Source organism: Trichosurus vulpecula, chromosome 3 (assembly GCF_011100635.1).
Source record: "Trichosurus vulpecula isolate mTriVul1 chromosome 3, mTriVul1.pri, whole genome shotgun sequence".
Lineage (NCBI taxonomy): Eukaryota > Metazoa > Chordata > Mammalia > Diprotodontia > Phalangeridae > Trichosurus > Trichosurus vulpecula.
The window spans coordinates 189,421,088-189,445,132 of NC_050575.1; the positions used below are offsets into that span (position 1 = coordinate 189,421,088).

Consider the following 24,045-nt stretch of genomic DNA (forward strand, 5'->3'; position numbering starts at 1 on the left):
ATTTCCCTTATAAAGTTGATTTGAGAGCCATTAATAGGTTCCGTTTGCCTTGGGCACATTTTATAAAATTGGCCCTATGGGCCAAAATTGCTACTCATAGTTCTGCTATAAGACAGACTAGTGGGGATGGGGAGTGGCAACTCAATATGAAAATACACTGCAATGATGATCATGTCTGTTTATTGAATCCTGTGTTATTCTTCAATTATTTGCTATTGCTGTTACCAGGAAACCTGAAGCTTAAAATGCTTTCCAGAGTCTCACTCTCAACTAGTCTTTCCTCTCCTTTGACTTGTTCCAGAACAAAATGGCCCAAGGGCCCATAACACACAGCCCTTAGGATCTGTGTAAAGACCAAGATTGTGGCAGGACCTATGAACAAGGTGTTACTGACAGATGACTTTCTGGCCCCAAAGAAAGGAGGATAAAATATTTGGCCAGTTTTCCTGCTTTTTGTACCAAGTGTAGCTATGTTATTCCCTTACCTGGAAAGCTGTTGGTCTCCAGAGAGAGGGCAAGGCTCGAGGATAATCGTATTTGGGAAATCATATTTCTTCTGTCCCCAGCTCTTGAGTTAGCTTCTCCATGAGATAATTTCCATGCCAGCATGTGCTTTAGGAGGGGAGGTGCATTCCCCTTTTGAGGTGATGGGAAGAAGTTAAATTGGAGATGGTGGTTGTTTCTATGTCATTTCTACTTCAAGAGTAGGGCACAGGGCCATCTACTTGGCTAAGTTTTTAGATTCATCATCACCCCCATCTTTATTACTATAGATCATATAATATAAACATGATATATGGCAACGTTATAATTATGCTATTATTGTGTTGTCTCATTGTTATAGCAAGGTTGGGGGAGCACCTGAAGCGAGCCAGAAATCAGGGGACTTCCTGTTTGCCTGAGAATGGCCTGTGGACGTGGGAGCCTTGCTTCAGTGATCCCTTTTACCAAAGGGATATATTATATCCCTATATACTGTATACAATATACAGTATCGCTATGTCACAAAAATGTCCACTGCTGGGCAATCTTTCCCAGTGATGAGAGGTGAAACTCAATTGTGAAGATCAGAAGTGTGACTCTGAGGCCAAAATTCCAGGCTAGAATGTTACTGTTCAGTTATTCTCTTGGATATCTGACGTAATCTGAACCCTATCATAAGGCTCCTATGGGGAAACAGGAGGAAACAGGGAAAAAAATGAGTGCTCTCTTTGCCTGTGCAGTAGACAAAGTCACACACCACACCACCAGGGAAGAAAGGAGGGAAAAAACTGGACCACTGCAGTTGAGGTGCTGCGAGTTTCTAGGAGCCCTAACTCTGGTCACTTTGTCTTTCTCTCGTATGCTATCAACTCATACAAAGGCTGGGCCAACCTGACCAGGATACACCAGCATTGAAGCCAACTTAATCTGTCTTAAATACCTATTTCATCCCTAGAGGTTATCTGCATATGTATGTGCTTGTTCATGCAGGTGAGTGTAGCCCCCGATAGCCATTCCCTAGGGTCCAAATCCAGCCACAGCAGAGCATTCTACACCCTACTGCCCCATTCTTGTTTGTAACAGTATAGAGCGAGAAAAAGTTGGACCCACTAATTCTAGAGGCAGGAAAGACTTTCATGTCTCATTCTTTCATTTAAAAAGGAAAATGACTACAGTTATCCCTTACACATTGTGACTTTCTGCATTGCAGTTTTGCTATATCGTGGGTCAGCTTAAAAAAATTAAATGGGAATGTTTTGGGAGTTTTGTGGAAGCTGCAGATGACATGTGAAGGTCATCAGAAGACACAAAAAGTTTAGAAGTTCAGAAATGCATAAAATATATGTATAATATCAACATGCTTTATCTTTAACCATTACAATTCAGACTTTTTCTCTGGCATGAAGGGAGGGTCAAAAAATTTTACATGGATTTTCCAGATCCTGGGGGCACTGGGCCCCTAACCCCAGTGATGTGGAAGGGATAATTGTATTTGTAATTGATTAGTCAAATTTTTAACAAAAAAGTTTAAGTTTTAAAGTCATACAAGTGAATACCAATATAATATCCACATTATAATACCCATAATGTAATGACATAACACCCATAGAAATACAACATTACAAAGAATACATCAGAAAACACTTTGCATATACAGGTGTATTGACCATAAAGAATAAAACCAAGCTACTTCTTTCAACAGAATAATCTACCTGGCTTCTTAAAGTGAATGTGACGTGTCTGAATTCCCAAAAGTTTATAGATTTTTTTCTTAACCTATGCTAAGTACCTTATCATTATACATTTTTAAAATACTAACTCACATAGTTATTTTAACTTCTTGTTAGTCTTAAAATGATCAAGGTTCTCACATTCTTTGAAGAGACACAAGGCCCACTCTGGGCCCTACACTATCCCCTTGACTTCAGTAGATGCCCTGCTCAGGCCACTGAAGTTGTTTGGCATAGGCACCTTTACAGCTTAGAATTTTGTAGTTTTTCTCAAGTTCCAGACCAGGAACTGTGGATCTCCAACCAATAAAACCCTGAGTAGTCTGAGGGACTGGTGGTGAAGGGTAGACCTGAAATGGAAAAAATCAGGACTTTAAGTTAGCTTTCTAACAAATTCATATTCAATTTAGCAAACATTAATGGTGCACCTACTATATACCCTGCTCTACTGTAGCTACAAAGACAGGTACAAAATAAGCTGTATTCTCAAGGAGCATACAGTATACTATCGGTGTATTTATTAAGGGCTTATGGTATGCCAAGCACTCTGCTAATAGCTGGAGGATACAAAGAAAAGACTCTGTGTGTCTCTTTCTCTGTGTCTTTCTCTGTCTCTCTCTGTATGTATATGCGTATATGTGTGTATATGATATGCATGAGATATATATCTCCCCCCCTCTCTCTACACACACACACATATATGTATGTACATGTATATAGGCATGTGTATGTATATATATATACACATACATGTGTATATCTACGTATATATATGTGTGTGTATATACAGACATGCACACACACACACACACACACACACACACATATGTTCCTTGCTCTCAAGGAGGGCATTCTAATGGGGGAGACCTTTGTATAAATAGATATGTACAGAGTATGGTACAATATATGTAGAAGAGAGCCCTAGAAAGGAAGTTCTCTGGTAGCTGGGAAGACTGGGGAAAGCTTCCTGAGGAAGGGGTAAGCTCAAGCTTAGTCTCGAAGGAAGGCAGGAATTCTAAGAGATGGAGGTGAGTGGGGAGAGCAAACCAAGTATGGGCAATAGTCCATGCAAAGGGCATGAAGATAGAGCCTTGTGTGAGAGGAACATAGGCCAGTATGATTGTACTGTCAAGTGTGGGGATGGGAGTAAAAAGCAAGATTTGAAAGTTGGAAGGGACCATGTTATGAAGAGCTTTAAATGATAAATGAACATTCTGTATGTATGGAACTGAACTTAAAAAAGTAACATGCTGACCCTATTCTTAAGGGAATTGAGATCTTATTGGCTTGGGCGTGCCCTTTGCTAATACAGATCATAGCCCCTCCATGTCTTAATAATCATATGGCTTTAGAGAATTTCTGTGACCAAAATATTGGCAGCTGGTGGTGCAATGGATAGAATGCTGGGCCTGGAGTCAGGAAGGGCTGGGTTCAAATCCAGCTTCAGACAGTTTATTAGCGGTGTGACCCTGGGGTAAGTCATTTAACCTCTGTTTGCCTCAGTTTCCTCTTCTGCAAAATGGAGGTAATAATAGGAACTGCCTCCCAGGGTTGTTATAAAGACTAAATGAGACGATAATTGGGAAGCGCTTGGCACAGCGCCTGGCACAGAGTGGGTGCTCTATAAATGCTGTTGATTCTGCAGCCTGCACTAGAATGGGGCACAACCTCTCCTAGAGTAGCTGGACTGGTCCTAGAACATGGAATATCAGAGCTGCAAGGGACCTCAGGGACCATTTACATGTGAGGAAACTGAGGTCCAAAGAAGGGAAATGAGTTGACCAAGGTCACAGGGTAAATCAGTGACAGAGCTGGGACTAGAACCCAGGTCTTTTGACGCCTCCAAGATCCTTGTGGGGAAGGCAGAGTTAACATCATTATCTCTATTTTCAGATGAGGAAGTCGAGGGTCAGAAAGTTAAGGTCCTGTGATGGTGGACACATAGAGGCCATCAGTGGAGCCGGCGCTCCCTGAATTCTTTTCAGCTTGGTAGGAAGGACCTGCCAGAGTCTGTGCCCCACTGCTGGAGCTTCAGAGACCCCAGGAACACTCCAGCACCACACCAACCCATTGAGGGAGAGTATCCACAGAGGACACAACAGTTTGAATTTTAAAAATGCACATTAAGATCAGAGGCTTTCTGTCGCTCACATCATTCCTGAGAATCAATTAAACACTTTTTATGACATAATTACTAATGTCCCGAATACTTTCCTTCTAGTAAAATAACTTCATTAACAAAGAAGAATCACATCTAAAATGTTTGACATTTTTGTGTCCAAGCTGCCCTTTACAGAATCTATGGCAATTGTGTCAGATGACATTCTGGCTGTGCAAAACCTTCCTATTTTGATTAAAAGACTTTAGTGCACACACACACAGACACACAGATACACAGACACACAGACACACAGACACACACAGACACACAGACACACAGACACACACAGACACACAGACACACAGATACACAGACACACAGACACACAGACACACACACACAGACACACAGATACACAGACACACAGATACACAGACACACAGACACACAGACACACACACACAGACACACAGATACACAGACACACAGACACACAGACACACAGACACACACACACATACACCAAACAAAAAAAGTCCCTCACTGTCCAGACCACATGGAATAAAAAAACCCGAATCTAATTAAAACAAAGAAAATAGCATCATATCTGGAATGAAAGAACACAGTTCAATTTGTCAATTCAATCAACAGATTTGAGCATTTTGGAAAATGATGGTAAATGTTTAGAAAGGTTTTTTTGTGATTGTAATTTTACATAATCATCTGTTCTGCTATTACAAGGTGATTTAGACAAAGACACAGACTAAGAATATTAGATCTAGCAGAGTTAAGTGAGAGACAAGGGTGTTTAATATATTATGGATTACTGAACTCATCCTTATCTTCTTATTTTCCATCTCTGCCTTTAATAACCCCTTTAGCCGTCTAGGTTGGTTTAAACTGCTGCAGAGAGAAGAAAAATCTGCCCTTTAATAGATTTTCTCTATCAAGTACTAAAATTAATCTCCAAGAAAATCCACAGAATGAGAAAGAAGTCAAAGAGATGCTCGAGGAGCTGGAGTTGCTATTGGGACAGCTCAGAAAGAGAAATTAGTTTCAAGGCCAAACAGCTTTTGGTCTGGGGGGGATTCTTGTAACCAGCACTTTAAGCTGGACCTTTTAATTCTGTGTTCAAGGAGAAAGAAAGATGGCAAAATAAAGGAACTGACCAATTTCATTGGATATGTGTGTACTTGTGTGTGTACACATATGCACATATATATCATATACATATAATCTTTCTCTCTGTATATGTATTTACGTATGTATATATATATTTGTATATATGTCTACATACATAAATACATATACAGAGAGAAAGATTATATGTATATACCTATGGATGTGTGTAGCTCTGAGCCAAGCAAACTCAGCCCTGCTCTCTGCTTGAGGCTGGGCTAGAATTTGGCTGGAATGCCTGGGCTGCAGGAAAACAGCTCTCTGCTGTATGGCTTTCACATCTGGGGACTTACTCAATAGAGAAACACAAGGAGAGAAAACAATGTTTCGGTTTGTTCTCTTGCCAGGACTATTCTTCTTTGTTCTCCAGCCAAGGCTGGAAACTGTTTGTGATACTTAGGTGGAGCCCCTTCCTTTGAAAAGATAATTATGGCGGTCACAAGTGCCACCCACTGAGCAGCAGAATGGGGAAACCGATGCTCCTCTGTGCCGAAGCCACCAGGAGCCAGACTCCAGAAAGGAATGAGTAGGAGGGGGGATTAAATCTAATCCACCTCAGTGGAAAGGATACAGTCTGATGATCCATTGCTAACAGGAAAAGCAGACAGTGTCATTTTTACCCACAGATGTGAAGAGGATTAATAATCACTTTTCCTCCCTTTGGCACTTTTCTGGGTACCCAACACAGATCTCCTACAGAGTTCTAGCTGGGATGGTTCTGAATCTGGAAGCATAAATCAAGGGCACACTAGAAAATGTGATAGTGTCTTGGAAGACCAGACACTCATAGCAGTACAGAGGGTAGAGAAACTCATTAAGAGGAAAGGTTTCTCTCTCTCTCTCTCTCTCTCTCTCTCTCTCTCTCTCAATCTCTCTCTCTCTCTCTCTCTCTGTATGTGTTGTCAGTCATCATGCATTTATTAAGAACTGACTATGTACTAAGCACTGTGCAAAGTGCTTAAACAAAGAAAAGCAGAGTTACTGCCCTCAAGTATCTTTTTTCCTCTTTTCCCTCTTCTTCTTCTTTCTCCATCATCATCATCATCATCATCATAAATTATCAATATAAATTTATTGAATACCTACTACATGCTAGGCACTATGCGAAGTGCCAGGGATACAAAGACAAAATGTCTGCCCTCAAGGAGCTATCATTCTATCATCATGCAGATAGATGAGGCAGTGGATAGAGCACTGGGCTTTGGGTCAAGTAGACCTGGGTTCAAATACCTCCTCAGACACTTAATAGCTGTGTGACTTTGGGCAAGTTACTTAACCTAGATTTGCCTCTGTTTCTTCAACTGTAAAATGGGGATAATGATAGCACCTACTTCCTGGGATTGTTGTGAGGATCAAAGGAGATAATATTTGTAAAAAGCACTTAGCACAGTGCCTGGCACATGGTAGGTACTATATGAATGCTGACCAGTATTATTTCATTATTACTGGCTTCGACAATTTTCCTAGAGCCAACGCAAGAGAGCGGTAAGAATATTCGATCGAGATTTAGGAAACCTGGGTATGGCTTCTGGCTCTAGCCATACTTTGTTGAGTAATTTTGGGGAAATCGCTCTACCTTTCTAGTCCTCTGATCGATCACCTATAGAATACATCTATCGACTCCACTCAATAATGTCTAAGGTTCCTTTCCAATTCTAATAGTCTGTGATTGTATAATTTATCATAAAAATTATAATGATCATTCTCATCATTTCAATTCAGCCTGACATTCAAAGTCTTCTGCAATCTACCTTTCTAGCCTTACCCCCCTCCGATCCCATTCATGCCCTCTATATTCTTGCCAAGCCAGGCCTTTTCCTGAAATTCTCCCACTTCCATACCTTCGTTCATTTCTCTCCCATATCAGATTCCTCTGTTTCTGCCTGCTGAAATCTTTCCAACTCTAAATATCTCCCCATCTTGACCCTCTTTCAGTTTTTTGTCTTAAATTGTTTATATCTATCCCATGCACTTAGCACATTCTAATTGTGTCATAGTCATGTGCCTTATATTACCACTCTCAGCTGTAAAAACTCCCTGAGATCAGGGACTGAGTCAGCCACCATCTTATCAAAAAAAAAAAAGCACAATGCTTTGCACATAAGAGGTTAAATAAATAACCAGTGTTTATGATGCTTCATTTTAATGACCACAATATTGTAGATTTAGAAATTAAAGAGACCCTGGAGTTCACTGAGGTCAACCTTCCTCTTCTCATTTTACCGATGAGGAAATTGAGTCCTGAAAGGTTAGGTCACAAAACTAATAAATGTCTGAGGTGGGATTCAAATTCAGGTTTTCCTGATTCCAAGTCCACCCATTTATCCCCTATATCATGCTGCTTTCAATAAGAAACTAGTGCTTTTTGCCTTTTTTTTTTGAAGTATAGGCAATTTACTCTAGACTCAGAATTAAAAGTTGCACTCACTATTCCTCCCAGTTTTCTATTTCTTACCCCTCAGGGAACAACAATTGTGCTCTCTGAAGCTTTATATGGAGAAAATCTTCCATCTGTTGCCAGTGTCTGGAGCTTTAGAAAACAATAGCTAATACTAATCTTATTTTGTTTTTTGTTTCTTAAAGCACTTTGAAAAAATTAAAGTGCTATATAAACGCTAGCTATTATTATTATCATCATCATGTACAGGAAGCCTTCCCCAACCTCTCTTAATTCTAGTGCCTTCCTTCTGTTAATTTTCTCCAGTTTATCCAGGATAAGCTTGTTTGTGTGTATTCATTTGCATGTTGTCTCCCCTGCTATCAGATTGTGAGCTCCTCCAGCGCAGGGATTGTCTCTTGACTCTTTTTGTAACCCCAGTGCTTAGCACAGTGCCTGGCACATAGTAGGCACTTAATGTTTACTGATTGATTGATCATCTCATTATCAGCATCATCATCATGCAGGTGGCACTTGAGTTGGGTCTTGAAAGACTGGTAGGACTTGGATAGAGGAAGGAAAAGGGATGGATATTTAAGGTGAAAGAAGATATGGAAGAAGAAAGGGGCATGGAGTGACACAGGGAGGAACCAGATTTGGGTACAGAAAGGAACTTATTTGGTTATGGTGGAAAATGAGGTTAAACAGAAAGTGATGTGAAGGAAATGTTTTAGTTTATTCACTTTAAAAAATATCTTTATTTTTCTATCCTTAAGTGATGTGGCATCGTTCCTGAGAAAGAGCCACAGGAAAGCATGGGTATGTAGTAGACCTATGCAATATCTACCAGGCAATTAGACAGCTGGGTTCTAGTTCTGGCTTTGCCATGAAGTAGCTAGGTGAGCTTGAGGAAGGTGCATAGACTCCAGACTGCATTGTCCTTATCTGTCAGATGAAAGGTTTGAACCTTTTTTGGGGTCAGGATTATTAGCTTAGTAGATGAGGAGAATACTATATAATTTACCTAGATTTTAGTAAATCCTTTGACAAACTGTGCTATTCTTATGGGTAGGAAGAGAGATGTAGGCTAGAGGATAATATCTTTAGGTAGATTTGGAAGTGTTTGAATATTCCAACCCAGAGAAAAATAATTAATGATTCCCCTTCCACTTAAAAGGAGGTCTCTACTAGAATGCCCCAGGAACCTGATTTGGCCCTATAGTATTTAGCCTTTTTTCCCTCAAATGCTCAATATTGATGATGATGGTTATAGCTAGCATTTATATGGTGCCTTAAGGTTTGCAAAGCACTTTATAAATATTATCTCATTTGATCTTCACAACAACCTTGGGAGAAAAATGCTGCTATACCCTCCATTTTATACATGAGGAAACAAGAGTGATCAGAGGTTAAGTGACTTTCTCATCTAGTTAAGCGTCTAAGGTCACATTTGAACTCAGATCTTTCTGACTCTGAAGGCAGCACTCTATCCATCGTGCCACCTAGCTGCCTCTTAAATTTCGTATTTCTTGTATTTTCAAATTTTATGGTTCTATAGATTGTGTTGGGCATCACATTATTCAGATGATTGCCTTCCTTTATAGCTAAGAGAAGTAGAGAGAAAAGAGAATTACAAGCATCTCCTATGTAGACAAAGAAGGAATGAGTACTTGATTAGAAATCAAGAGACCTGGAATCCAGTTCCTGCTCTGTTATTAAATCACTGTGTGATCTCAGGCAAGTTGCTTAACTTCTCATCTCTTAAATGGGGCTACACTCGATAATCTCTGAGATTCCTTCCAGATTTAATCTATGTTTTAAGGCTCAGGTCTGATTACCCCCCTCTTCAATAAACTCCATAGGCTCCCTACTGCGTCCAGGATCAAATATCTAACTCTCTGAAGTTCAGAGCCCTTTGTAAACCTGCCTTGCCCTCCCCTCTTCACGTTTCCCATCTTCTTACACCTTACAGCCCACGAGTACTCTTTGATCCAGTGACAATGGCCTTGAACAAGACCTTCCGATTTCCTTACTCTGGGCATTTTGACTGGCTGTCCCCCATGTTTGGAATACTCTCCTTCCTGGCTTTCCTCAAACCTCAGGTAAAATCCCATCTACAGGAAAAGAATCTCGCCTAGTTCTTCTTAATTCCAATGTCTTCCATCTGTGGATCATTTCTAATGTATCCTGTATATAGTTTGTTTTTACATAGTTATTTACATGATTTCTCCCCAATTAGATTGTGAGATCCTTGAGAGCAGGGACTTTCTTTTACCTTTCTTTGTATCCCTGGTGCTTAGCATAGTACTTGGCACATATTAGGCACTTAATTAATGTTTACTGACTGACTAACTCCTTGCTTAGCCTTACATTCTATCTTGCATATTCAAAGGTCCCTTCCACTGTAAATATCTTAAGTCTTATATTCGAAAGGCCCTTCTAGCTCTAATATTTGATGTATCTGATCTACAATACAGTGCATCCTTCAATGTCCTGAAAACTAGAAAGGGATATTTCTATAGTTCTAAATTAAGATTCAGTGCAGTGGTGTATTCTTCTAGCCTCTGAATTTTTATTTTTGCATCCAGAATGAACATGATTTCCATTGTGGTTCATTTTTTATTTATGAAAACAGTATTGAAAATTCCATTTTCTAACCTTAATATATTTTTCCACTGGTGTCACGGGCCGGATGCGTAAATGTCCTGGAAGTTCTATCTTGGGCTTTGGAGGCTTAGGTACTTCCCCTTCTCTCCTTAGTAACTAAAACAGAATGTCTAGGTCACCGAAGAATATTTGAATTCAGCATGATTATTTTCCCCAGAAAGCTGTCCAACCTGTTCCCAACTTAATTCCCCAAACTAAACTCAGAGCTAATGAATTCATACCTGAAAATCTGCCCAGTTTCTTAAGACTACAGTCTAAATGTTGGCATTATGTGTGTGTGTGTGTGTGTGTGTACATATATATATATATATATATGTGTGTGTGTGTGTGTGTGTGTTTGTGTGTGTGTGTGTATGTGTGTGTGTGTGTATGTGTGTGTGTGTATATGCACTTAGCAAGGGCAGAAGCAGACCATGCTCTATTGTACCAAACCTCAAATATTTGGAATCTATAGTAGTTATCACACCAAATACTCATAGAACCTGGGAGTAATTGCCTAGTGTAGACCACTTCAAATGATTTTTAAATGGCAAGTGGGTCATATTTTACCTTGTTAAATCCTTCTTTATAAAGTAGTCTTTGGATACATTGTACCCTAGCTCTGCCTTTAGACTCCTAGACCCTGGAGTCAGTCATAACTGATACTGATTTCAATGGAACTTAAAATTGAGATTGTGTGTGTGTGTGTTTGTGTGTGTGTGTGTGAAATCAAAGCCATTTTAAATCTCCCCCAATCCCTTCCAGAGTTAATTGCAAATCTCCAATCACTGAAGAAAATGTTATCTTAAATTTTTAAATTTTCATTATCTCTGAATAAAGAGTTTTTCAAAAGCATGGTAAATATAAACAAGATTTGTGGTAGAGGCATGTTTATCCCAAAGAAGACAAACTCTCTTTTCAAAAACTATAATAGCAGTATTTTATCTGTAGTGGAAAAGGCAGGGACCAAGGGGTCATGAATTTGAATATCTCCTCATTGGACTGTGAGCTCCTTGAGAGCAGGAACTGTTTTTTGCACTTATTATGTGCCTGGCACATAGTAGGTACTTAATAAATGTTTAATGACTGACTGACTCAAGTTTTGTGTCTAGAATTCCTTTGTAGTGTAACTTTGGGTAAGTTAGTCTACCCTATAGGATTAAAAAGTTGAAAATTTACAGCTAGAAGGGTCTTTAGATGGCATAGATCTCCTCATTTCATAGGTGAGGAAATGAAGCTCATAAAGGTTGAGGGAGTTGCCTAAGGTTATAACTGGCATCTCTTTAAACTTGAGTTTCCATCTGTAAAATGGAGGTGATACCATTGCTTTGACTACCCCACAAGGGTTGTTTTGAAGAAAGTACTTTGTATACCCTAACTCACAATAGAGACATAAAAATTACTGTTTGTATTAAAGTTGGGGCCCCCAACTTTTATTAATTAAAGTTTTCTTTGAGTTGCTGAAGGAGATGTTATAAATTGAATTTCTTGTTAAAGGCAATTCAAACTTTTTTGCTAATTCAAAATGGCCTGCCCAGTTTTATCTCAGATTGGTTAGATTTTTTGAATTCCTAATTTTAATGAACATGGGCAGTAGTGTGCTTGCCCTCAAAAACTGTATGCAACACTTTAAAATTTAATCTCCATCATCAACATTTTCTCTCTCACTTTCTTAAGTCTAGATAATCCACAAAACAACAGATCAAGTTCTGATTTGTAATTTGCTAATGTCTGAGGTGTGTAAGCATTGCAACTCAAAGTTTTGAAAGTTTAACAATTGGTTTTGGCTGGTAAGAGCTGGCTCCAGCAAACCCCTGGATATAGACTGCCTCTGAATACTATTCCTGGGTAACAGAACCATAGAGAATGAATCATCTTCACTAAGATGAAAATTGCCGTATTAGCCTACCCAAATGTAGGCTACCCCCCTCAAGTGAAATAAATTTTAGAGGAAAAAATACATAGGTTACATTGTAAACACAGAGCACGACTGTGGCTCACTTTTAGGCCGGATTTTGAGCAAAATAAAACCTAACTTTGAACCAATATTATAATGATGATAAATCACATTTATATAGTCATAGATTCAGTGTTGGAAGGGACCTTAGAGGTTTTCTAGGTCAACCTCTTCATTTTACAGATGAAGGCCCAGATAGAGGAGATGATAAACTCAGGATCACATGAGAAAAAAAAAGTGGCAGATGGGGGATTTGAACCCAGTTTCTCTAATTCCAAATCCAATGTGCTTTCCACTATACTCTGCTACATCCTTAGTATTTTAAGTTTTATAAAGTACTTTAGCATCAAGATTTAAGAGTTAAAAAGAACCTTTGAAGTAATCTAATCCAACCTCCACATTTTAGAGATAGAGCCTGAAGCCCAGAAAGCTGGAAGGGACCTTAGGGAACATGTAGTACATCATCGTCATTTACAGACGAAGAAACTGAGGACGGCAGAGCTGAGGTTAATTTCCCAAAGTCATACAGTTATAAGTAAAAAAACCACAACTGGGTTTTGAACTCAGATCCTGCGACCCCAGCGGACTGTTATTAATTCACTGCTATTTACATTAAGTCATGGAAACCTGAAGTATTTCTAGTGTTGTTAGCCTCTCTTCATAGAACATATACCCCAAATAAAAGCATGATGGGGGCTGGTTTATTTTCTGTGAAGCAGATTTTTCCCTATTGATTTCTAGAACATTACTGAAGATAATAATAACTCTATAAAGGAATTAATGAAAAGCTCTTCTGGCTTCTAAATATTTGTCTTTATAAAACCTCATTTGGTGTCCCCCCTCCAAAAAAACCACTAAGCCAAAGACACTGGCTATTTTATTGGCAACAACAATGAAAATTAGAGGACTAACAGATTATAATCATTTGGGCCAGTATCTGATACATCACAATTTCATTCTTGCACATTGTGCATTTCATAGCCATGTGCCTCTTAAAATTAACTATTACCTCTTCCATAGAGATTGTTAAAAATCCCCAATTCTTAGACCAATTACGCCGTGCATCCGTCTCAGTTTGAAGGCGATATTTCCTGAAATTAATAATCTCAGAGTTATGAAAGCAAATTTTCAGAGCTACATTAGCAAATAATCAAACCCATGAAGTTGTGCTCCATCATTGACTTACATTATTAATTTGCACTGTGTTATTAATTTCCCAACTTAGACAGTTAAAGTGACCTAACAAACCTGGGCTAGAATTAGCAAGACAAAAGGAAGGAAACAAGCATTTAATAAGTATACTCTGTATGCCAGGCACTGTGCTAAATGCTTCATAAACTTTATCTCATTTAATGCTTATAACAACCCTGGGAGGTAAGTACAATTATAATCATCATTTTGTGGTCAAGGAAACTGAGGCAGACAGAAGTTAAGTGATTTGCCCAGGTTCGCATGGTTAGTAGGTATCTGAGGTTGGATTTGAACTCAGGTCTTCTTGACTCTGGGCATAGCACTCTGACCACCTGCTACCTCTAGTTGTATGGTGATCATCCCAGAAGGGCAGGATTTCAGAATTACAAGGGACTTCAGAGAATATCTGCCCCTCCTTTCATTTATTCATTCATTTGAAAAGCATTTAGAAAGTGCTCACTCTGTGTTAGGTTGTATGCTAAGTTCTGGAAATACAAACACTGAAGTAAAACTGCCTGTCCCCAAGGAGCTTGCATTCTATTGGGAGAAATAATAGAAATAAATGTAAGTAAATACAAAATATAAACATAAAAATCATTTCGGGGGGCACAAACCTCTGGGAGAATCAAAACAGGCCTCAGATGTGTGGTTAACACTTAAACCAAGCCTCAAAGGAACCTAGGGATTTTAAGACAGAGTTGAGTAGGGAGGAAGTACATTCCAAGCATGGAGAATATAAGAGATAGAATGTTGAATGTGGGGAACAGCAGACCAGGCCGTTTGCCTACAGGGGTGGGGAACATTTTGGCCTCAATGCCACATATGACCTTCTAGGTCCTTGGGTGTGGCCTTTTGACTGAGACCAAGTTTTACAGAACAAATCCTTTTATTAAGGAACCATATTTTGAGGGGCTTTAGGGCTCCACTAGAACATTTTGGTAAGGAAAGTGACATAGCTACACATTAGCCTTTAGGAATATTGCTTTGGCATCTGTGCAGGGGATAGATCACAGAGCAGAGAGGTGGGAAGACCTATTAGAATGTGATTGCCATAGTCTAGAAGAGAGGAGATTAGGGTCTGAGGTAGGGTAGTGGTTATATGAATAGAGATGTGTGGGAAGAATCAATCCAACTTGGTGACTGACTGGATACAGGGAGTGGGGAAAAATGAAAGGGTTAAAATGATTTTGAGGTTGTCAACCTGGATATCTGGAAGGATGGTGGTTCCCTCAACAAATTAGCAAAAAATTAGAAGTGAGCAAGAAGGTGGGATTTGGGGAAAAGATAATGAGTTCTGTTTGGACGTGTTGAGCCTGAAACGTCTATGGGACATCTAGTGATTGTCCGATCTGAAGTTTGTGATTTGTGAATCGAGCTTATGAGAGAGACATAGATCTGTGAGTCAATATGATCAAGATGATACTTGAACTTGGGAGGGTTGATAAGATCGCCGAGAGAGGGTATATACAGAATGAAGAGAAGAGGACTTAATAGAGAGCTCTAAGGGTCACTCCCAGTTAGGGAAAGCAGCTTAGAAGTTGAACTAGCAGAGACTGCCAAGGAGTGGCCAGACAGGTTGTGGGTCAACCAAGAGAGAAGAGAGTCATGGAACCCAGAGAGAGGAGAATATCTAAGACCTGATGGATAATCACCTCAACAGCAACTTCAACAAGTGGTTATTCAGCCTTGGTTTGAAGAGAGATAAGAGAACCTACTACCTCCTGAGGCATTGCATTACACTTTTGGACAGTCCTAATTGTTAGGAAATTCTTCCTTATGTGAACCAAAACTTGTGTTACTGAAGCTTCCGCCATCTTGGAGTTGTTCTTCAGAGCCAAGTTAAAAAAAATCTCTCATGACTTTTCTTCAAATATCTGAAGAGCGTGATCATATACGCAGACTTTTTTAGGGTAACTTCTTTAATCCCTGTATGAGATCCTTTCACCATCCTGGTTACCTACTTCCGGACCTGATTCATTTCTCAATGCTTTCCTGACTGTCAAAGTTTGCCTAGAACTGAATTCAATTTTCCAGATATGAGATGCTTATTAGGGCATGTGATAGCAGTACTATTGCTTTTCTCTTTCTGAATACTTTCCTTTTATTTATTTTTTTAGAGGGGGGAAGGCAGGGCAATTGGGGTTAAGTGACTTGCCCAAGGTCACACGGCTAGTAAGTGTGTCAGGTGTCTGAGGCTGGATTTGAACTCAGGTCCTCCTGACTCCAGGGCCGGTGCTCTACTCAGTGCGCCACCTAGCTGCCCCTACTTTCCTTTTATTATGGAAAATTCAGGTATGGTTTAGAACTACTAAATCTATCAAGTCTTAGTGATTGGGGCCAAAATTTAAACACAAGGCAAATCCTCAATGTATGCTAATTGGGAAATAAAACAAATAGGTATATCTTATTTAACAATTGTATTTCAAAGATTTCTCAGACCTTCAGAGCTAGAAAGGACATCATACATCTGACTCCTACCTAAGCAAAAATCCTCCTACAGAATTCATGGGAAACTAGTTATCCTGCCTCTGCTTGAATACCGTCAGTGATGGGAAACTCACTACATCCTGTGATAGCTCTTTTATCTGGTTTATAAAAGGATCAAGAAGGAAATGTTCCAGCCAGCATGCAATCCTAGGAATATGAACTGTCTGATAAGTGTTTCCTTTACCTTGCTGGAATGGAGTTCTGTGGGATAATATAGCCCTTTGTAATTAAAAAAAATGACTAGAATTTATGTAGTGCCTACTATGTGCCAGGCACTGTGCTAAGAGCTTTATGAATATCTCATTTTATCTTTGCAACAACTCTGTAAGGTAGGTGTTATTATTATCCCCATTTTACAGATGAAGAAACTGAGTCAAGCAAGTTATGTGACTTGCCCAGGGTCAGATTGAACTCGGTTCTTCCCAGTGCCAGGTCCAGCTCTCTCTCCACCATGCCACCTAGCCACCTTTGTGCAGGAGAGCAGGGTGTAGAAAGAGTCTAGCAATCAATTTTTGTGTGATTTATTTTGCTATTCTGTCCTAATTAAAGGCTTTGCTATTTGATTTATTATTCTTGGTCTGTTGGTGGAGAATGCCTTGGGGGAGTGTGTGGGTGAGCAGGGCTTGAGTTATATTTGTTTAACTGTGAATAACTATTATTACCCATAATAACCCACACAGAACATGAAGTAGGGAAGTTGTTTGGGTCCTGTGCTATATGTACTCCATATATTTCAAGCCCTCCTCTTCCAAACTACTTTGTATTTTGCTACTTAGTGTATATTTGTATTAATTCGCTTCATATTTTTCATGTATATATTCTTATTCATTTTATTAGAATGTAAACTCCTTGTGATTAGGGATTGTTTTATTCTTTTTATTTGTATTCTCAGCACCTGGTAGTGCCTGGCACATAGTAGGTGCTTCATAAATACTTATTAATTGATTGATCAGTATAAATTATGGCTCACCTTTTCAACAATAGAGAAAATTACAAAGCTAAGGCCTAGGCCATCAGCCTATATCATGTCTCTGTAAATTCTTTAAAGTTTTTTGTTTGTCTGTACTTCCTAGTCCCAACCCAGCTATATTTCCTTTTATGCCCCCTTGGCTTTATTTCTGCCTCTCTACCACCCCTTCCCCCCATCCACAGTACCTTAGGTAGAAATATTAGCCCTGAAATGCTTGCTGAAAGCCTGCCTACTGGCCCTCAACTTTGGCTACTGTTTTTTTTAATCCAGAATTAGAGAATTTAGTCATTCTGAGATGAAGATGAGATCTGTCAGCCTTGTAGCTAACGTCAGAAGGAGACCCAGGAAAATTTTGTTATTGTTCAGTAGGGTCCAACTCTTTGTGACCCTATTTGAGGTTTTCTTGGCAGAGATACTGGAGTGGTTTGCCATTTCCTTCTCCAGCTCATTTTACAGATGAGGAAGCTGAGGCAAACAGGGTGAAGTGATTTGTCCAGGGTCACACAGCTAGTAAGTATCTGAGGCCAGATTTTAAGTCAGAAAGATGCCCTTGGTATGTGTTTTATATACGTATGTATGTATCTATCCATCTATCACATACACATATAAATATATAATTTGTGAAAGATATTTGTACAAATATATGAAATATAATATATTTTTTCTACAAACATACTTATATGAGTATATGTCTTCCCTAATAGAATGTGAGCTCCTTGAGGGTAGGGACCTTTTTATTTTTGTCTTTGTATCCCCAGTGCCTTCCCAGTAGTAGGCACTTAATAAAATATTTTTTGGTTAGTTCATCCTGGTGGTCCTTCTTTGAATGTTATTAAGCTTATCAATGTCACTTCTAAAAATAAGATGCCCAGCACTGAACATAATACTCCAGATAGGGTCTGACCAGGGCAAAATATAGTAGGACCCTCATTTTCCTAGTCCTGGACATCAGACCTATTTTTTAAAAAATGCAGTTTAAGATTGCATTTAGTTTTGGTTCTGGCTGCCACATTAACCCATTGACTTATACTCAGTTGCATTCCATTAAATATCCCTGGCCTTTTTGATTCCAGAGGAATTGTAATCTAGACATGCATCTCACTTCTTATAACTACAAAAGAGATGAGAAAAAAAGAAAACAAACAAGTTGAAGATTTTTCATTTGTCCTTACTAAATTTCATCTTTCTAGGTTTGGCTCAAGGTTTATCCTCTCAAGACTGTTGTGAAGCTTTTGCCTTTGTCATCCAATGGATTAGCTATGTCTTTTAGTTTTATGTCATTTGCAAATTGGGTAAGAATGCAATATATAATTTTGTCCAACTGAGTAATAACTTTGTCCAAAAAGGAAATGAGGCTGTTCTATCATTACTGGTTCCTGATAAGGTTGGGATGACTCTTTGCAGTTGCTGCTTCCTTTTCTTGCTATTCACTAAGCATCCTTTATAATGTGTTCTAGAATCTCTCCAGGAACAAAAACCAAGTTCACTAGCCTATAGTTAAAAGTCTCTAAAAATAGGGACAATATTTACCCTTCTCTGATTTCTGTCCTATTCTCTATGATCTTTCAGAAATCTCTAACAGGGGATCTGCCTTCTCATCTGTTAGAGCTTTCATAATCCTAGACTATTTTTCATCTGGGCCTGGTGACTTGGATTCATCAAGGACACCTGAATGCTCTTTTATTGTCTCCTTATTTATCTTGAGTATCAATGCCTTGGTAGTAATTTTTGGTATGTCCCTTACAATCCTTCTCATGGGCATTCTTTCTGTTGGCAGTTATCATTGTCTTATCCACCTTCTTTGTCCTCAGTGTGGCTCTCTCCCTCTCTTTTTTTCTCCTTAGCATTCCTTGCCAAACTCAATTTATTCTGAGTGTTAGTGCTGCTGACACTATTCTTGTAGGACTTATATTCAGCTTTTATTACCTGCCCTCACTTCTAGCTTTTGATTTGTTTCTTTTCACATTCTAAGTTGGACAATACCTTCCTCGTGCATTTGCAGCAATCTCTTTGAACGAGCCCCTTTTTAACTTTGGTGGAATTATTTTTATGCTTTAAGAATCTCATTCTTGACAATTTCTCTTTCCACCATGGTTGACTTCCCCTGTAGAATTTTAGCCCATGGTATCAAACTTATAGTTTCTTTGAACCCATTGAAATCTAGTTTTCCAAATTTCTGCCATGCATGTCATAGCAGGTCATAAGGAATGTTGCTTAAACAAGAACCTCACTGCTTATCTAATGTAATCATTTAGAACAAGACTAAAATAAAAATTACCCAAGAGATCAGAGAACCATTTGAAATTCTGAGCAAGGGATGTTTGGAATGTTTTAACAAAATCAAGCAAACAAACAGAGGTTTTGCTTAAAATGGGGTTTCCATTTTCCTACCAACTTTTCTTTTCTATGTTACTTCTAGTGAAATTGCACCTCTCTCATAGTTTTCACCACTTTTTTGGGAAGACTATCTCATAATTTTTTAGTATGGATAAATTTCATATTTCAAATTTTGGTTATCTCTGTAGTCAGCAGAGTGTCTGGTCTCTGACAGGTTCAACTGAAATGAAGAAGTAGAGTGTAGCAGGTAATGGATTATGTTGGTCTTTGGAGAACCAGCCTAACCAAATGTGGAGAGGTATATCACCAGAAAGCTGGCTACTAGGTAATGTACTTCCCCCTTCTCTCTCTTAGCAACAATTCTAACAGTCTACTAAGGAAGTTATATTTTCATCAGTGGAGGGAGACACCACACTGATCATGCATCATTGAAATATGAAAGCACTATCCCTTATAACTTCAAAATATTTCTCTTACTATTCAACTCACATTAGCCTGTATTTTCTTTAATATTGAATAGTGTGGGAAAACAGAAAGAGAAAATTGCTCCAGGTGGACAGAGGTTTCTCAGTGGGGAAACATGAGAAAAGAAGTCACAAAAAGATTCTGGACATTCATAAACTTGTGGCTACTGCCAATAAGCCATAGCAAGTTTCACATACTTTACTTGAAAATGAATGTTGGGACTATCAGACATCTGGAAACTTTAGCCTGTCAAGTTTAATCATTATTAAGATTCATCAGAGAACTAAAAATATTGGTAACCCCCAAATCTTTAATTGTTCAAAAAGAACATGGTTTTCAAATTAGGGAAAGTCCCAAACTACTGAATCCATTTTGATTACAATAAAAAAAATCGACCAGCGACAAAGCCTGCCCTGGCACATTCCAGTCCTAGAGGGTAATTTTTCGTGAAGTTATGATGCAGAGCATTTTGGTGGAAGTTCAGAGGTTAGTCATACCACTCCAAGAATAATTCTCTGGGGACAGTTTTTCAACCAGATTCCCTTATGCCTGACTTTTAGCTTCTTTACCTTTCCTAATCAAGGCTAGAACCTAAAATACATATTGAACTAAAATATCAGGTTTTGGAAACTGGGGAATAAGGGTTTGAAGGATTAAAGAAAGGAGGTTTGGGGGTTATCGAAAGTGGCTTTGGGTTTTCTAGAGTGAATACTTGGGATTTAGAGATAGAAGGGTTAATCAATTGGCTTTGGGGATTAGGGAATGGGGAATTGTGGATTAGGAAAAGAGGTTTGGGGATTAATATGGAATGAAGGAATAGAGATTGGGGGACTAGGGAATGGGGGAATAAAAGATTGGTAAGTGAATTGCTGGAAATTAGAGACTGAAGGATTAAGGGGTTAGGATTAGGAAAGGAGGGGTTGAGGATTCTAGAATAAAAAATTCGTAGGTTGTAGATGAGGGAATGGGGTACTGGGTGAGAGTATGGCATTTTTGGTCAAAGGGCCACAGACAGGGTAGAATTAGTTCTGGGGGAATGGTCCCGGGATCTCGGGTTCTTTCTGGGAGCATCGGGCAGCGGGTAGTGAGTGTATTTCGGAGCTGGGGAGCGGGTGTGAGAAGGAAAAAGAAGGAAAGAAGGTGAAGATGGAGCAGCCGGCTGGAGCAGCGGTCAGGGGATAGTTGGCAGATAGATGCTGGGGCCCCGCGGCTCTGCAGTTACCAGATCTCATCCTGTGCAACGAAATTGAGTTTATCGGTGCCTGAGTTGGTGAGGGGTTTCTGGGCCATGGCTGGTTCTGGTCCGAGTCGGAGTGCAAATGGCATGGGTGGCTTGGGCTCCTGCCTGGGTCATTGTGTCCCTACAGTTGCCCTTGGCAACTGAGTGTTGCCGGGAGATGGCGGGTGGGAGGCTGAGGCTACCTGTTCAGGTCGCTGTCCAAGTTTCCCTTCTGAAGCTGCTGGGGGCCCCGCCCCTTCCCTCTTCCCTTTCACTTAAGGTACCTTAAGCTCAAAATATATTATTCTGTGTTCCCTTCCACCTTCTCTCCTTGTCTTTTTGCCTTTGTCCCTCAAAAAAGCGCTGCTTTCCCTTCCTCAGAGGCAGTGGGATGCAGTGGAAAGAACCTTGGTTTGTCAATCAAGGGGACCTGCGTTCCATTCCCTGAATTCCATCCAGCTTCTGCTACGCCGCTTCACAGAATAGAACGTCAGAACCGCAAGGAACCTTAGACACCAAATACTGGGACATTTGGAGTCACAAGAACTCTATTCAAGTCCCAGCTGCTGCTTCCTGGCTAGGTTAAATCATTAACCTCTCTGTTCGCCATATTCCTTATGTATAAAATGAGTTTGTTGGACTGGATGACCTGTAAGGTGTTTTCCAGCTCCAAGTCCAGCATTCTATGATTACTTAAGGTCTGTGTTTCCCAAGTATGCCATTCTGTGCTCTCATTCATAGGGGAGGAAACTGAGGGCCATAGTGGACAAATGATTTGTTCGTCCAGCATCACAAGAAGTAACTTAGCAAAGACTGGAACCCCTGTCCTCTGAATTTTTTAACTCCAAGTCCAGTGACCTCCATCCCTTTCAGTATCTTTGTACTGGTTGACATCGATGCCTGGGATGGACTCCCTCTTCATTTCCATCTTTCAGAATTCCTAGTTTTCTTCAAGGCTCAGTTGAAGCACCATCTTTTTCTTCTTCTTTTTCTTCTTCTTCTTCTTCTTCTTCTTCTTCTTCTTCTTCTTCTTCTTCTTCTTCTTCTTCTTCTTCTTCTTCTTCTTCTTCTTCTTCTTCTCCTCCTCCTCCTCTTCCTCCTCCCACTCCTCCTCTTCCTCCCTCATATTATATATATATACACACACACACACACACACTTATTTTCTCCAATTACATATTAAAACAATTTCTAAAATTTTTAAAAAAAGTCTTGAGTTCTAAATTTTATCTCTCCTTCCTTTCCCCTCCTCCTTCTCCAAGATAGTCAGCAATCTGATATAGTTTACACATGTACAGTCATGTAAAACATTTCCATATCAATCATTTTGTATAAGAAGACTCAAATAAAAAAAAGAATGAAAGAAGGTGAAAAATAGTATGCATCAGTCTGTATTCAGACAGTATCATTTCTTTCTCTGGAGACAGATAGCATGTTTCATCATGAGTCCTTTGGGATTGTCTTGGATCATTGTATTGCTGAGAATAGCTGTCATTTCCAGTTCTTTGTCATACATTATTACTGTTACTCCGTACAATGTTCTCTTGCTTCTGCTCACTTCACTTTGCATCAGTTCACATAAGTTTTTCCAGGTTTTTCTGAAATCATCCTGCTTGTCATTTCTTATAGCACATCAATATTCTATCATAATCATATACCACAGTTTGTATAACTGTTCCCCAATTTTGACAGGCATCCTCTTGATTTCCAGTTCTTAGCCACCACAAAAAGAGCTGTCAAGCACCATCTTCCAATTAACATCAAACCTAGTGTCTCTCCACCTCCCCCATCCCATCGCTTTGTTTAATAATAAAAGCTAACGTTTGTGTAGCACTTTAAGGTTTGCAAAGAACTTTACAAATGTTATCTCAGTTGTTTCTTGTAACAACCTTGTGAGGTAAGTGCTATTATTATCCCCATTTCACAAATGGGAAACTGAGGCTGAAAGATGTAATTTTCCCCCAAATTACAGAGCATAAATTTTCTCTAAAGTTTTCAGAGTAGATAGCTAAACGTGTCTGAGGCAGGATTTGAAACTAGGTCTTCCCAACCACAAGCCTAGCACTTTACTATCCCATACTGAATCTAGTCTGTATCTATTTTATATATTTGTTCAGCTGTTTCACTTGTGTCACATTCTTCATGATCCCATTTGATTTTTTTCTTTTGGCAGATACTGGAGTGGTTTGTTATCTCCTTTTGCAGTTCATTTTACAGATGAGGAAACTGAGGCAAACAAGGTTAAGTGATATGCCCAGGGTCACAAAGCTAGGAAGTATCTGAGGCCAGATTTGAACTCTCTCTCTCTCTCTCTCTCTCTCTCTCTCTCTCTCTCTCTCTCTTTCTCCCTCTCTCTCTCTCCCTCCCTCCCCCCCATATATATGTATATATATATATATATGTGTATGTGTGTGTGTGTATAAATAATTTGAATGTATTTGTATATGTGTATAAATAAATAATATAAATCAATTGACAAAACAAAACAAAACCACAAACATTTCATCCAATACAGTATCAAAAAGTAAGGGAACATACAAAATGTATGAACTGATGGTTGAATAAAATCCACAACCTAGTATGATAGATCCTTCCAGCATCTGTCAGGTCTTCTCATTTGTTAGCTCAGGGTCTGTACGGAAGTTAGGAACTTGTAGAACAGTCTCTAACAGTAAGGCTGGCCTCAATCATTGGTTTCAGGGTCTGTCTGAGCCATGTATGCATCAAGCTCAGCATCCAGGTGTCCTTTTCTTTTCGACATATATGCATCCAATTGGTTGCCATGTATGTATGTATTGGACAATAGGTCCCCACCCTCCTAGTACAGAGTGAATATAAATACCAAATAGTAACTGTTTCTCTCTTGGCCAGGAACCCTGAGGGTCTTTCCCTCCCAGTTTGAT

At 39.4% G+C, this 24,045-nt stretch overlaps 1 protein-coding gene across 1 annotated transcript; it reads right to left on the reverse strand.

The window, feature by feature from the left end:
* Positions 1-2,407: 2,407 nt before the first annotated feature.
* C3H20orf85 (chromosome 3 C20orf85 homolog) lies at positions 2,408-21,213 on the reverse strand. Its single transcript, XM_036748560.1, has 4 exons — positions 21,146-21,213; positions 13,483-13,564; positions 10,529-10,633; positions 2,408-2,563 (listed from the first exon to the last, which is right to left on the reverse strand). Exons 1-4 carry the CDS (start codon positions 21,211-21,213, stop codon positions 2,408-2,410), a joined length of 411 nt encoding a protein of 136 aa, XP_036604455.1.
* Between the last annotated feature and the right edge of the window lie 2,832 nt (positions 21,214-24,045).

Excerpts from the sequence above, each read along its gene's own strand:
- C3H20orf85 (XM_036748560.1), bottom strand. The coding sequence starts at position 21,213 with ATGGCCCAGAAACCCCTCACCAACTCAGGCACCGATAAACTCAATTTC. Across the intron at positions 13,565-21,145 it reads GTTGCACAGGATGAGATCTG|GAAATATCGCCTTCAAACTG; the intron begins GTAACTGCAGAG and ends TATTAATTTCAG. Across the intron at positions 2,564-10,528 it reads CAGTGGAAAAATATATTAAG|GTCTACCCTTCACCACCAGT; the intron begins GTTAGAAAATGG and ends TTTCCATTTCAG.